The 17,183-nt window shown below is 31.8% G+C and overlaps 1 protein-coding gene across 3 annotated transcripts in view; it reads left to right on the forward strand.

Moving 5' to 3' along the window:
* LOC123714005 (neuronal acetylcholine receptor subunit alpha-7) overlaps positions 1-17,183 on the forward strand; it is a 75,123-nt gene that overhangs the window by 43,837 nt on the left and 14,103 nt on the right. For 2 of the 3 annotated variants that reach the window (XM_045667989.1, XM_045667990.1), the window contains exons 2-3: positions 4,413-4,552; positions 12,066-12,175. In XM_045667989.1, the coding sequence (XP_045523945.1) occupies positions 4,413-4,552; positions 12,066-12,175 (250 nt within the window). Of the gene's footprint in view, positions 1-4,412; positions 4,553-9,684; positions 9,730-10,064; positions 10,110-12,065; positions 12,176-17,183 lie in introns of all 3 variants that reach the window. The other variant, XM_045667991.1, reaches the window with a different exon arrangement.

Genomic DNA, 17,183 nt, shown 5'->3' on the forward strand with positions numbered 1-17,183 from the left:
CCATTCTCTTTTATCAGTTACAGAAGTTTTGAAAGTGTAGTAAATCCAAGCCCAGCTTTACTTAGCTTTTATATATAACAGGCCCTGTAAAATTCACAAGAGTGAATGAACTTTACAGATGAAGAAATGAAAAGATGATTGAGTTAGTAGGTTGAGTTCTACTGACTTTGACTGTGTTACCTCCCCTAACGCAAATGCTAGCCGCTCTTGAACTTTCGAAGCTTTAAGTAGGTTTGTAAAGAGTATGCTAAAAGAAGTATTCACACTTCTCACGGACAAACTAGGTACTCGTTAATATAAAGGAGCTTCACGAAGTTCCAGTGTCGGGAATGCACGCTTACTCTATTTGAGGAACACTTCTTACAAAGGGTTAATTAAACCGTCACCAAAGACTCAACATTCTAAACTCTGCACAGGCGTCCATCAAAGCGTCTTCTGCTTCAACTATCAAAGTTGTTGGAGCACACTATTCCTTAATGATACCTTGTAGAATTTGACATCAATTACCATATATTTGATTTAGATTTTTTATTAAACGTGTATTTTACAGCTTTTTGTTTTATAATAATTATTCTAGTCATGAATAAGTAATAGGAAAATCTGTGCTATGATAATGAAACGAACCTCGGCTAACCTAAAAATGCATTGACAGACACAGACCAAAATAAAATAAACAATCCTTTAATGCCGCTAAGTTTACATGCTACATAAAAAGTAAATAATATTAATATAAAGTAATAAAATGTGTCTAAAGTAAATTAACATCTATCTATACATATATATATATATATATATATATATATATAAAATTCTCGTATCACAATGTTCGTTCCTATACTCTTCCGAAACGGCTCCATCGATTCTTATGAACTTTTTAATGCATATTCAGTAAGTCTGAAAATCGGCTACTATCTATCTTTCCAACCCCTAAGTGATAAGGGGTGTCTATTCAAAAAAAAAGCATACAAAAATACATTCAACCCTTAATTTTCACCCCTCTACTATCAACCCCTACACGAGCACCGATGCAAAATAGTCTATTATATTTATAATAATGACTAGCAATTTTTGTCATTTACCGGCTATTTATTTCATCAGCTTGCCCTTTGACAAAGTAATCTTGGCGTTCCCTAGAATCAAATCTCTTGATTTTCGAATCCACATTGGACTCGCTACCCATTTTTATATCGTCTTCTATTTCCCTATCTGCCTCCGGTCTGCCTCTCTTTCATTTCCCACTCCGTTACGATTCTGTTATATTGTTGTCTTTTCTCTCATCATATGACAAGTCCATCTATACTTTAGTTGTTGGTAGACACACATATACAATTTAGATATAGTAACTTTTTAATCTATGAAACCTTGAAGTTAAAATAACATTTATTATTTTCCTGGCTTTTATTTTAAAAATAAACAAGCTGGTTATCAATAGATAATATTATGTTTTGATTAACAAGCAATCAATTCGGACAAAGGCCAATTGTTTAGCTAAGGCCAGTTTAGGCTTGGCAGTAAGCCGGCCACTGGCAGCTTGGATTAACATAATGCGATAATTGTTTAGGGATTTGTGTGCAACGGCGACACACTCTACTAAATATGCACTCCGAATAAAGATAAGTTTATTTGTTTATATTTTGATAATATTTTTAAGAGACCATTAATTATATTTTTGTTTAAGACGTCATCTGATTTTTTGATAATTCGTATGTCGTCAATTTTTCAACACGTAAACTAGGTAACGATCTAACAACGCAGGAAACGCACTGGCGAGCCTTTTAGTATTGAAAGTAGACCTTCCTAACTTTAAAAAAAGCACACACTAAAAGAAATATTATTGATAGTGCATTCCAAATATGTAGCTTTCATAAGGTAAAAATCTTCTCTTTAATGACGGGATATTTTGCAAATAAGAAATAAAAACATTACTACGGTATGAAGTAGAGTATATAACCTTATGATTTTAGACTTTTGTTATTAGAAATAAAGATCTTTTAACACGAATTAGTTCTTATTATATTAATTAGTGAGTACATTCTAGCTAATTAAATAATAAATTGCGACGTTGTACAAACAGTATTCGTTAAGGTATTTGTAATAGTTAGAAAGGCTACAAATATTTCCTTTGTGGAGTATATTTTACCAGTCAACCGCTCACGGCTCGAAGGCCCCAGTGGGTAACGTCGAGAAGTTGTTATATACTTTGTTAATGCATTTCATGATACGTCATCATCGTACTGAGTAGCCGAGTATTGAAGATATCCCTGCAACTCTTTTATTATGCGTCTAATAGACTATGACATATATATTTTACTATTTTACACATGCCAGTTCAATTTGACCAATTGAAGCTATATGAGGAAAACTATTACCGTGTAATAGAGGCCATTATATCAAACTCGGAGCTTCCTAAATCACCTGGATTACTACATGTATCCATCTCTCTTCCACTTGTGATCAACGGGATTACTAACTATATTCCTCCCTTTCCCACCTGCTACCTTCATACGTCACGTACATAAGAGCAATTTAAGCCCGAAAATGAGTGTTTATTGCTAGTACTGAAGTTAGGGGCGACAACAACAGCTATTAATTTAGCAAACAGCGGTGTAGAGGGATCTACGGTTGGTTTTTAAGCTGAAACTAGAGTTTTGGTAGAATTAAGGAATGTTAGGAGTATTTAAAAAAATATTTTAATACAAAAACCGTTATTATATCAATTTTAAAAATGTCCTTTTATTATTGTATTAGATTATATGATGAACGTAATGTTGTGTTTTACTTATTGAAAATTATTAATTGCAGTCTTAAAACTTCAATACATAATACTTAAATTCTTAAGTATCCAGGCATTTCATTTTAACTACATTAATAACTATTAAAATTAAATTAAAATGATTATCAAAGTGTCTGTTTGTACTGTAAGTTATGTCTTATGGACGAAGGATAGCGTACCGCCGATCCTCGACCCTTCTAACCACTGACTGACCCGAAGGCCCTTTTTTTTTTTTTTGAAGAAGGAATCTCGCTGTTGGCCTTAAGGGCCTTTACAGCTCAGCTCGGGCTGTTTTGGTGAGCGTAGCTCGGCCTGAATGACTTGTTGTCCCGCGGCTAGCGCAAGGGCGTCTCCTGTGAGACTCGAACCTCGGCTTGGGCCGTCGCGGGGCGGTCAATCGCCTGAAGGGCAGGACGGAAGCTCACTGGAGTGAGCGAAGTGCGAAGTAAAGGTCTTCGCCTTCCCCGGTGAAGGCGGTTTTTTACCCTAATCTGTGATTGGCTATTTTTATTATTTTTGGCCGCGCGGGCGTCTTTTAATTTATCGTTTGCTACGTTAATTGGATCATCCGGATCCGTTATTATGTGTCGGGGCCTCCTACGAGCCTTTTTTGTCGGGAAGGGGTAACCGAAGGCCCTAGACTAAGGTCTAGTATATATCCTTAGCAAAAATACTTTGTTAGCGCGTTTTAGGGTATGACGTCATCGCAGTGATTGAAGGCGTAGGGTGTAGGTGTCGCAGTGATGTGTTAGAATCAACAGCTAAAGGGATTTGTGGGTTGGCAAATTATTTTTGTATTGTAGCCTTTTACTTTTATAACATTATAATGATGAAATTAGGTTATTTTATTCGGTTAATCTTACAAAAATACAAAACATTCTTCTTTATCATATTAATCAAGATATATAAATCCATTGTCGACAGCCCTGTGCTAAGCCGATTTGTGCTCTCCGTCTTTACATTAGGCCATAAATCTTTCGGTCCAGGTGTGGCTGGGGAGTTTATATAGCTGTTAGTGTAGGTCGAGTGTTGCCAGGATTTGCTCAATTTGTTGAGGTTGGCCTTTGTCTCTGCACGTTTGTCCTTTCATTATTAATCTAGTCGCAATGGCACTTCTCACGCAGTTCATAAAAGTTTCAGCTACGGTCCTGTATGAATGGGTCTATACTGAGAATTGGCTTAGATAAATGCAGTGGACCAACTACTGTAATAATGGCATGACTTAATTTAGTTTACTGTTCTGTTAAATGTGAACAAATTTGAATGTTTATCCACCACCACTACCTGCTGCTATTGAGGTTATAGAACTGAGGTTTTCTTCCAAAACAATTTGACAGGGTCCTTCAAGAAAAGAGCTTACCATTTCTCATGCGTCATCATCGATTTGACTAACGTAAAAACAATTAGTATTTTTAATAGATTTTAAAATAATTTTAATAATTGTTTACATATTATTTACTCCATAATGTTACTTTCCTTTCCACGTGTTGATTATACGGTCAAATAGTTTATTATTGAGTCGACTCCCGTATTTTAAATAAAATATATTAAAAAAAAACAATACAACCTCTTGTCATTTATTGACACTTATGATAACATTTTTTTAAATACATTCTAAATTTAAAAATATTAATTACAGTGTCGGAACAAGGCCCGCATGAGAAAAAGTTGCTAAACGCTTTACTAGCTTCATACAACACACTTGAACGACCAGTCGCCAATGAGAGCGAACCACTCGAAGTTAAGTTCGGCCTCACGTTACAACAGATCATAGACGTGGTGAGTACCTTTTGTATACCTTTTATATGTAAAACGCAATATTATATTAAAACAATTTCTGATCAACAATTTTTCTTCTTTCACTCGAATAAACGGTTAAGCAGTTGAATTATATAACTGCAAAATCTCTAGAATATTGTGAATGGAGAACGTTCCAAAACTTTCCTTATATAAAACCTTTTTAAAGAATAGTATTTCTTAAAACCTAGCAAAAAAAAACATTAACTAGCTGCCCCCCGACCTTAGTTTCTCCTTAATGTGATTTTACTTAGCCTACCTTTTAAGTACATACATAACAACATGGAAAATTTTGCTATGCCACCCTAGACACTGTCCAGTTTTCAAAAATGAAAACTATTTAGGTTTTTCTGTGAATATTTCACTATATAAACCTCAGTGTTCAAGTCATAATTTTTTTTAGGGTGGACACTTAGGTTTGAATGATAGATAGTAGCCGATTCTCAGACTTAGTAAATAAAATATTTCATGAGTCTCGCCATTTTGGAGTAGTATGGGAACGAACATTGTGACACGAGAATTTAATATATTAGATAAAAAATAATGGTATTATAATTCTAAATTTAAATTGTTAAGAATGTTATAAAGGCAATGAACTAGTAATCGTATAATACAAAGTAATTGATCGAGACGGACTGTAATAAAAGTTAACATAAATAACGTTATCATGTATTCACACTTTATATAAAATATAAAAAATATAATATTGCGTTTTCCAACGTCTTATTTTTTGTTTTAAATATTATGCAAATTCACCTTTCTGAGTGCTTTAATATAATGATATTATAAGAATATAAGAAACATTATAGTGGATTATAATAATAAAGCATTTAGAGAAGAATTATTCGTCGATTAATTTTAAGTTATAAAAAATTGGGATCGTATGGACGCAAAAATGTCTAAATATTAAAAAAAATATATATACGTTACGAAGAATATCATTAAATAAAATTATCATTTTTATTAACCCTTAACCACGAACAGTTAACGAAATGTCAATGTTTTGCGTGTTTGAAACTATGGTATGACAGCAAAACCTTTACTAACTGTCATCTGTCAGCGGTATAGCTGTCAGATAAAGACGTCGTATTCACTCATTGTTTTTCCCTCATTTATAATAAATACGTCTTATTGAACCATGCTACCTAAAGTATGTCTTTCCATCACAGGATAAACAATTTGTCAGAAAGAGTAAGGGAACTCACTTTATTTATAAAACTAATTTAGTTCGCAAAGTTTGTGCTAATTGTACTAATTTCTTTTATAAAAATAAACGAACTCAACATGAACAACTAATTACAATCTTATTCAGGCTATGGAAGCGAGATTTTTATATTTTTTATTAGTTTCATACCAATATTTACTTATTTCGTTATCTTTATTACATACATCGTGTTAGTACTCGTTAGTGTTAAGTGCTGAATAGTGGCAAGTTTACAATGTCTTCATGGACTATAAGAACTGTTGTAATTGGATACATTCGTATTTTAATTTATTTATTAGAATTAACTACTACTACTAACACTGCGCTCTACTAATACATAACAAGAGTACTTTCAATTATATTTATACATATGATAAAACAGCGACGTCTCTATAATAATAAAAATAACTGTAAAATGTTTATATACTAAAAACGGTCCAATCAACAAATAAATTTAATACACGGCTATGTCATTGCGCAACTGTTCAAATGATAGCTTATTCATACTATTTAGTCTAAAACAAGCTTAGACGTAGCAATTGAAACAAGTATGTTCACCAGAGTTGCATTCGGTAGCCAAACGTAAATTTTATTTATTTAGGTAGCTTACACCAGAAAAAAATACCACAAACGGTCTTTCCTAGGAAAATGCCTATGTGTGACTGTTCGATATTTTATTTTGCATATTATTACAGTGCGGTAATTGTTTCATTAAAAGAATCAATATGAGAGATGGCGTTACGAGAGAGTTGTACAAATAAGAGTATTTTATGAAATTCGCCGTAAAATTTCCGTAACCATTAAATACAGATTTAATAGAAAGTTAGATAGAATCGTTACATATTCACTTAACGGATTCGTGTTTGCTGAGAACCAACAGATGTGATTACAAAATGGAAATTCAGTTTTCTATTCAAACATGTAGAATTCCATTATTTCCACCGATCACGGTATGAGGTTTCTGTAGATTGTAATTATGGAGCTTAAAAGGCACTTTAACTTGTTTAATTATGTGTAATTTTTTACATTTTGTGATTATATACGTTATAGCGCTTCGTGATTCAGTGGTGATATGTCTCAGATTCTAGGTTCTCGGAGTTTAATGTTCAGATTGGGATGGTTGCTGCTTGCATTTTATATTTGATTAGACGGTCATGAGAGATAAATAGTCACAAGGTAACTTATTGAAGTTTTACTTCTTTTCTTAGGGAATAATAATAAGAGTAAATTTTTATGATGCGCGCGCACACCGCCACAAAAAACCGACACCCACATACCATCACAAAAAGCCGACACCTTGAAGTAAACATAGTGAACATTTTGAAATAAAAAATGTCTATTACTATAATTATGTAGAAATATTTTTTTGTGACATTAAAATAAAGTGTATTTAACTAGAAAATGCGTTATAATAAAACTTTCAATGTATTAAATACCTTTTTTCTATCGTTACTGTCGTTTTTTCTACAAACGTAGAATAAGGCGAAATATCAAGTTTTTAAAAACATTTTTATCTTGTTACGCCAAAGAACACATTTTTTTATTTAAGTGGCTTATTTAGGAAGGATTTAATCATATATGTTATTTATAAATTTAATCGTAGTAAAATTTCGTAAAGACTAAAGAAGTCTTTTGAATTTTTTAAGGCATCATGCACACATACCTACCTGAAGTCATCGCGCATGTAATATACACACATACACATATTAGTTTCTATTAAAATCTTTTGTTATAAACATACAAAGGTAACGTCATCTATTTAGATGATGATTTCAGAAAATATTTGTAAACTCACTAATAACTTTTAAGATATAAAAATATAAAGCAACATTTATTTTATGACATCTTGGTCTTTTTTTCTAAATGTTTGTACAAAATGTATACTCGTTAAGGAGCCTGTATGCAGTATCGTAGTTGAGCACTTTAATCTCTTTGAGCCGAGTGCTCAAAGGCGGTGTCAACACGTCGAATGGAAACTGAAAATCCTGTTGATTATGGCCAGAGTCCGAATAAGGCTGATCTTACCATTTGAATATAAAAAAAAATTGTACAAAAACTATTATAGATTGTCTCACTAGTACCAACTGTGAATTCGTGTAATGTATTTAATACATTGTTCCAAGTTTCTACATCTATCTGTCTAACGATTTTAAACTTTATTAGGGTAAAATAAATCTGAATTTTAAATACCAGCTGTTGCCCATAACCTTATAGTTAGAATTCAAATATTGACAATCAAGTTTTGTTAACAATCAAGTGTATTAAATACATTGTTCCAAGTTTCTACATCTATCTGTCTAACGATTTTAAACTTTATTAGGGTAAAATAAATCTGAATTTTAAATACCAGCTGTTGCCCATAACCTTATAGTTAGAATTCAAATATTGACAATCAAGTTTTGTTAACGTTAAACTTGGTTTGGTAATAAGAATTTTTTAAATAGGGTTAAGAGTTCAAGGACTAACAAACTTTTTTTTAAAAGGGCACAGCTTGCATTTCCATTGAAATTAAGCCATGAACTGATTTTTCTATACAAATAATAGTGTACTGTAAGTATACGAGGCTTATAAAACATAGGCTATAGATACCGTGTTTATTATGATGATTTTAGATATAATATTAGTAACCATATAACTATATATGTATAGTTCTATTAGTTGTAAAACGTGTACCGCAATAATTTCTTTTGCGCCTTCCACAACTGTTGGTACGTTCTCGTATATTCTGCCTTTAGCAGTGAAAAGCAAATGGTGAAATGTAAAAAGTTGTGGAAATGTAGTAGCGCGTCGAGTGGCTTACACGATGAAGGATTCTTTGTAAGATTGTTGAGCCGCGGGCGCTAGACGCGTTAAAGGCATTTTCTCTTGAAAAGATTTAGCTTTGCTCTTCGGAGCATGAAGATACGGTTTTATACTTATGTTAGACTTAACGAAGCTTTGTACCCAATGTTTAGTATTCTCGGTCAAAACATTGGAAGTTAACGTCCATTGCGTTTGTTTGGAGTTAGACTTTCTCTACTAACTAATGTTTACCAGACTGAAAGGGTTGCCACTTCGATCGTGAATTCCATAATCAAGATTAAACAAATACGAAAAAAGTGTTTCTCATTACTGTTACAACTAAAACATAAAATCAAGACCATGAGCAATGCAGCACTTGGTTTTTATTTGTTTAAACTTTAAATAAACTCTAAAATAGATAATATCGTGTTTAGATAATATCTTAAACAATTAAAATTTATTTTGAAGAGGTTTTTACATTTGTAACTTTATTTCATTAAAAAAAGTCTTGTCTCTATTGCCGACCACTTTTTATTGTTTGGTCGTGTGCATCAATTTTAAGAAATTTATACGAAAATGCTAGTATTCACTTCACACGTATTAATTTACACTATGTTTTATATACAGATGTCAGACAATTAAGTGTCATTTAATCAACTGAATTCACCTTACAATCTTAATTTCTTTAGGTGCTTTTTGTCATAAGAGTATATATAATCATGTTTATTCCTACCCTAGTATAGATCAGTTATCATTATTTTTAGGTAAGGATATAAAGCGCCAAATAAAATAAAATTTGAACATTACATTCCAAGCCATAATATTAAAGTGTGCAAAAAGTTGTAATGTCTTTTTAAGTGATTCCTTTGAGCGGGCAACGTTATTTTATAAGACGACTAACGGCTTGCATGAAATCGACGACGATATTAAACCTACTTTGTGCTTTCATTTTGCACTTTTGGTGCATCTCGCTTCCATAGCATATTAAATTCCCGGCAAGTTTATTGGTTAAAATATCGAGTAATTAAATAAAAATTAAATGGAGCTTTAAACTCATAAAATTAGCAAAATATTTATGAAATGTTTATTGTTTTCGTTCCTTGCGTCGCCGTGCGTTCGTTTAATAAAGGATGAGAAAAACCAAATCCTGACGACGAACGTCTGGCTTAACTTGGTAAGTGGTAGGTGGGTGCGTGCCTTCACCGTCCCGCCTTTGCTAACGATATTTTATCTGCGCACACTTCTTAACGCACTTTTTATCTAAACTTGCGCACATTTCTAAAAAAAACGGTTCAACGGCGGTGGCGGATAGAGGGCGCTGCCGCGGCAGCTCTGTCGCATGAAGAGTCGGTGTTCATTGTACAGCCTCAAACTAGATTGTATGTGAGGCCACGCGCGAGCCTCTCGCGCCTGGCCGCTCCTTGTCTACCCAGTGTTGATCAAATACTAGAACATTATACTGACTGCGCCCTTTCTCTCTGTTTCTGTTGACATCGTCTAACCAAATAGGACGAGAAGAATCAACTACTTATAACAAATATATGGCTGTCATTGGTAAGTGTGATAAAAGACAAACTTAAATTAATACTCGATAAAATTTCTATTTTTTTTCTTCCTATCTTTTCCTTCGTTATTGTTTTCTTCTTCTTTTGTTCTTCTTGAAAGTTGCATTGCATTTCGGAGTATGCGGCAGTGTTTTTGTAATTTCTTACTAAAGTTTCTTGTTGGTAGCATAGTGGTAGTGTCATGCATCCCATTACATTAAAGTAGTCAGTCTAACCTGTCATTTATCGTTGTTCATTGGTATGTTAAATCCAAGTGATTAGTAGAAGATCATTGCCCCGTTTATTTTAAAATCGAGACGCGAATGGACTGCCGTGTAACCCGCAATGCATTAAATAACCATATAAGTTAACACTAAATTATTGCAATTAATTTATACAGGACTGTTTAACTTTGAATGTCATGTGTTGGTGAAGAATGTTTGTATATAATGTATTGAATTATAACCGATTTTTGTATAAACATAACACTGTAAATTGATTCTGCACAACCCGTTGCCCGCTACTATTTTGTTTGCCACAAATACTGTAGTATCTACTGCATGGCAATGGAATGTTACGGGGTCAAAATTTTCATATATTAAGATTTAATTAACGATGCAAGTTTTAATACGTTATTTAATCCGATATTGATGCTTTTTGTTTGATTTCGTTTTTTTTTATTTAAAGCTAAAAGAAAATATAAATCAGTCGCAGAGTATCCTACATTTTTGCGTAAACAAACATGTATGTACTCATGCGTTTAAATATGAAATTTAGCATTTACCAATTTGGCAGCTTAGAAAAGAGACTTAGTTCCCCAGTTCCTTATAAAAATCTTTGAGGGCGGTCAATATATTCCCTAGGCCTGATCGTATTGTGATATAAACATAGCATGATTCAGCATGAGTCGATTGTATATAGTTGTGTGACGTCATCCGTGTTTGCGTGTTTATTACTGTTTCATATAATTTTGTTTTTTAGTGAATTTTAATTTTGAAGTTATTATTTTAATTTTACATTTTTGCAGTTTATAAAATAGCTTGTATTGTCTTTCATATAGAAATTAAATATTTTAGTAAATATGGTTACTACATACATGTTGGGCATCTAATTTATTTATTAACAGTCATAAAAAATATACATCTAACTGGTGGTTGAAAGCAAAGGTATTCATAGTAATAAAAGACTGTCGTGTCGAAAACCTTAAGGGCTCGACGATGAAATATAATCGTTGTTGTCATTTACATTATTGAAGGCCTGAAACAGTTATTGTTTCACCTAGACTCGAAGCATGGGTCTTCAGGTTATACGAGTACGTACCTGTGTATAAACTGATGTACTATCTGGACGTGAATTTTATCGATAAGTACTATCTCTATAGTTTACTCACAATCTAGTGACTAAAATAATTTCCAATTATAGTCCGAACATGTGTGTAGAGGCCCCTGTACACATTGACAGTATACGCACTGTTACTGTTATCAAAGTTGAAAACTTTTGTAATATAGAGGTCGTGTTTGCGAGCGCTTTGTTGGAGCTATCTAAACGTTGCGTTATTGTTTCACAGCATATTTCAGCCAGCCTTGATTAGTTGGGGGCAATTTTGAAACTTATCGAGTTACCAGTCTACTATTACTATAAAATGATCATTACGTAGTCCGTGTACAGATTTAAATAAATGATAATAATACAGAAATATACAATGGACATAATTAAATGAAAAGCAGGGCTACTGCCTTATCGCCTTAGAACGATCTCTTCCAGGCAACCACTATTATATAAAAATACTTAAAACTTATTCAATATAACTATAGTGCTTAGAGCTTTTAAATGAAATAAATTTCATAATAAAAAAGTATTTCAACATTGCTACCAAACCTCAATATCACTTTTATAAATGCATTTTCTATTTTTATAAAATGTATTTAACCCTATCACTCATGTGTATTTTAAATGCGTGTGACAGGAATGGAATGACTACAACTTAAGATGGAATGACAGCGACTACGGCGGAGTTAAAGACCTGAGAATAACGCCGAATAAATTGTGGAAACCGGATGTACTCATGTATAACAGGTACAATAAAGTTGCATGCGTTTTATTTGAAATTCAACTTCTCTTACAGACTTATATACGGAATTGGTAAGGCATTTACATTTATATTATTCATTATTACCATTCAAACGTCTTGAGATTTGAATAAATATTTTTCTTATAGCAACACATGCTTTACTACGTTATCAGAAAGTTAAAAAGACGGTGAAACACTGGTATTTATTCAATTTTCGAATACGTTTGAAATTCGCATACTGAAATCTATATAGCGTAAGTGTTCGAATTTCAAACACGTTGAAAATTCGAATGACTGAACAGTCATTGGTAAGGTATTAATATTATAATAGGGCGGGCTACTCACGTATCAATAAAATAAAAGTAATAGTGTACTTGCAGCAAGGTTTTGTCTGAATATATCTAAAATAGATTTATAAAAATTCGCCTTTGGTATATCCCTCAAAAACGAATTACCAATTAGTACTACTTCGTCGCAGCTGTAGCGCCACTGCGATTAATTATCAGTCCCTAGTGCTGACTTAAATATTATGTACGTATTACCAATATAATCACTTCGGTCATATATGTTACTGAACTTTAAAGACGTTATAAAGATTCGCTAGAGACATGAAAATGGCTATCGATATTTCATGAAGCCGTAGATGAGCTAACATTCCTTACATTACTGCTATCAATTTCATTCAATCATTTAATATTTCACATTTGGGAGCTGAGAGGCAATATATTCACCATAAAATATTGGAGTTTATTTCCCAAACGGTACATGTTAACCACGATAACGGTTAAATTGTATTAGGATACTTTAGATCGATTTGGCGAGCGAATAAAATCGCCGTTAAAATGAGATTGTATTCGAAAAGTATCGAAGAGAGTTCTAGAAGATATATGAAAAATCCCAACGTGTTATGTGATTTGAGATAATCCCTTATTTAATCGGCTACAAAACTATATATTGCAACGTGCCTATGTTAATTTTAGATGGTCTTAACCGACACAAATTCATAAATTTGTTCTTTTCGAATACATGCATTATGCACGAGTCACAAATATCCAAATTGTCCAAAAGTTGCCTACAATTTGAATCTCCTTTATTGTTAGTCAACTGATCAGTTCCTAGTCATAGTATTTGGAAGGTTTATATCAGGTTTACTCTCACATTAAGAACACACTGTACACGTAAAAACATTACACACACGTAATAACACGTAAAAAAAAATTGTGGTCAACTATACGCTATGACTTAAAAAACGTCTAACATTTAAATATTTATCGTAAAGTGTTAAATCGTATGTAAAAGGATTAATATTTTTATCTCTATGAAGCTGGCTGGCAGCCAGTTAGATACGTAGTCATAAACAGGTCGAAGACAGGTTTAAACTCGGGGACTTATTAAATTTATTCACCGAGAGTAAACACGAGTTCAATGTTTCGTCGTAATGGCACTGACAATTGGGGTAACTAATTAATTTAGGTATTTACACCGCAATAGAGACATTTTATTTGTAATAAGTAATGAAATCTTATATGTTCATTTACATCACAATTGTTCGAAGGAGTAGGACAAACCTCCTTGCTAACGTCGTCTCATATTTCTCTCGCTTCTACTGTCATATTATTTACCTTAGGCATCGGCTTGGTTGAATTTGATTATTTAATTTTCACTATACCGCGATACCGCGATTTTAATTATATATTTTTGTTACAAGGAAATCAGATCATATTTTATACAGTAAGCAAAAGCCGTTAGGTGCGAAATATAACAAATACAAACTAGTTTCAAGAGTAGACTTTAGTTAAATAACTATTCAATAAAAGTATAATTAATACTATTTATGTCAATATTCATTATATGTGTAAAGGCCTAACCAAATTTCAGTTAACTCCAAAAGCATCTCGTCCAAGCCAACCTTAAGCTTAACTTTTTTACTAACGAATAAATGTGTGTAATCTCTGAACCCACTGTATAAAATGAATATCAAGCCACTACTACGTTTACCTGACAACGTGAATTTCGACTTCAAACATTTAACTTTAATGGTCTGAGAGAGGAACTGCTATTTGCATTTAAATGGCCTGTTGATAGTTTAAGAGTGGGCGTCTCTGTAATATGTAATCTCTGTTTAAGGCCAGGACTGTTTTCTATAGCAGTATTATAAAGAGGAATAATTGTAATTATATAATTGTTTCTTGTTTTGTTCCTGTATGAGCTTTCATTGTAGTTATATAGAGAATTTATATAGTTGTTTGATATCTTCAAGAAAAAGCGGAGTAAAACCGATGACCGAGACAAAGAGCTGGTTTTAAAGTTAACTTGTAAAGAAATCTAGCAAATAAAGTAATTACGCAAATGAAATAATTTCTGGTCGCGTTTTACTTGGCAACTAACTCAGTTTTTACTAGAAAAATTAAAATGTTTAAATGCCGTAACCAAATTGGAATATCGCCAAAATAATAATACAATTTATTTTCACTATTTATGATGTTGCGTTGAAGACTTTTATTAAATTTTATTATACATTTAGTTCATTTGGATGAAAGTGAGTTTAAATTTTAAATGAAGTATATATGATAGAACAAAAATAACGCAATAATCAGCAATCCTTTGATTCTAGTTCAAAATATAGTAATTTCCTTAATTCAGTGAAAGAATTCAGTTTTATAAGTAGCACTTTCAAGTATTAGAACGCAAATCAAAACTACCGCCAGAAAGGAACATAAAGTTTTAGGATTAAAAAGAACATTATAAAGAATATACTATGCATGAATAAAATAAATTAAAATAACGAAGGATTCACATATTGTGCACATTTGCACAAATAGAATGCAAACGGGTGTGAATACAAATAAAAGGATTTTCTCACTCTCACATGATATTTCTAAGCTCATTTTTTCCTCTAACAAAGAGTAAAGTTTTGAGTACATATAGAATTGGCGCGTACGTAAGAAGCCTTTTATATTTACTTATTACATATTGGAAAAGGCCTTCTGATACTAACATAAAATAAGATATATTTAATTATAATATTAATAACAAATTCATTGTGCCGTTTTCTTGAAGAAAATAATACTTATTGTTATACATCTTACATTATAAATATAAATTAAAATTAATTGACAATTAGTTGATGTCGACGATATTTGATTAAAAACTAACAAAGCAAAATAAAAAGTTAACTAACGTGTATGACTCACAAATAATTTTAAATAGAACAACAGAAAGATAAGACTATTCCAAAGTTAATAATTGTACAAGTTTATGAAAGCTGAACTGGATTAAACCACACCAAATGAACAATCAGTTAAAACTAAATGCAAAGTTTTGGTGAATTGTTAATGTGATTTCTACGCCCGTATATATTATACATGTATATGTTATATGTGTTAGATCATATGGCTAAGTACTTACTTAAATTTGATAATTTACACTTGTAAATTATCAAATTTTGGCAATACATATGGCTTAAATGTATTGATATATTGTTTATTTACTGGTGTAATCCAGTTTAGCCTATAAACTTGTACAATAATTATATTTAGAATTGTCTTATATTTCTGTTGTTCTATTTAAAATTATTTGTAAATTCAAATACGTTAGTAACTAAATTCTCTATTCTAAGGGGGTTTGTAATACTTTTAAGTTCATTCATTCGTTGAAGTATTCGCAGTAATACATTTAGGTATTGATACGATTATACAGATATATCACTTTTACATCACTGTACCTTATTTGGCTAAACGAAAGACGGCTTTATTGTTAAAGCTTATGGAACACATTCATAAATGCATTATTAGTAGCCAAGTACTTAAAAAATTTACTATTGTGAATCTTAATACAGTTAATATATACACCGAAAACAATTTTGTATATCAAGTTACACCTTCTTAAAAAAATCCGTTGGTTTAAATACATACAGTAAGCATTATTTTAAGTATATGTCTATTTATTCTTTATTTAATATATTAAATATACAAAAATCTGTGACGGTAGAATATCAAATGATTCCACTGTTTCTATCTTTCTGTATATTGTGTAGTATATACAATAATAACATTATACTTAGGAGCAAAAAGTTTTCTAGTTTAACGACTAAAATAAAAAAAAATGAGATATAGGACATAAAATTAAATAGAATAACAATATAGCAATAAAGTATTTGTAATTAAGGTATGTGTACGTGTCTTAATTATATACGCACAAACTTTTAGAATTTTAAATACTAAGTATAAAGAGATGGAATTGAATTCATTTTAATTATTAAAATCTATAGCATTATTTACACAAGGATTTGAGATCTACAATCGTGGTCAGAGAAACCACTCAAACGACGCAAAAATGTTTGATCAAAGGAAATATTATGTATACAAATTGCTAAAATAATTCTAATTCACAAACCCACATCAAACGATAACACCACTTATACTTATAAAGGTGCTTGATCCCGTAAATGGCGAATAAAACTTAATTGTACATTTAAAACCGCTTAACTGGCTTCTATGAATTTCAAATAACGAGCAAACGGAATTTAACGGCTTGGATAGATCGATATTAACGAATTTAAATACTTAATAATACTAAACCTTAGCAGATTAGCGGTTTACACTCGACAAAAACTTAAACCTGATAAAATATACATACATTATGAATAAGAACGCTTGTTACCGATATCTGTCTTAATAAAGACGTTTTGAAGTTGAAAGAATATTAAAATAATATTAAGAAGTGTACCGCAATGTAATATATATAAAATATAATTTTATTTTACTATGTTTCACAAAGAATAAATGAATTCAATACAATACATTGAAAAAAGTTGTGAGGTAACAAATTGGTTCTAGACTAGAGCTTTGGATGTCGTCCAAAACTGTAGGGTATTTGATAAGCAAGTCTCGGAATCACTTACAGATTTCTGTAATAGCAACCCGCTGCCTTGTTTACAGTTTTTCTGGTGTTCCACTACAGTGGGAATCCTTACACCAAAGTGTGATATTTCTTTTCTGATTTACTGTGAAA

This window comes from Pieris brassicae, chromosome 9 (genome assembly GCF_905147105.1).
Source record: "Pieris brassicae chromosome 9, ilPieBrab1.1, whole genome shotgun sequence".
In the NCBI taxonomy this organism is placed as follows: domain Eukaryota; kingdom Metazoa; phylum Arthropoda; class Insecta; order Lepidoptera; family Pieridae; genus Pieris; species Pieris brassicae.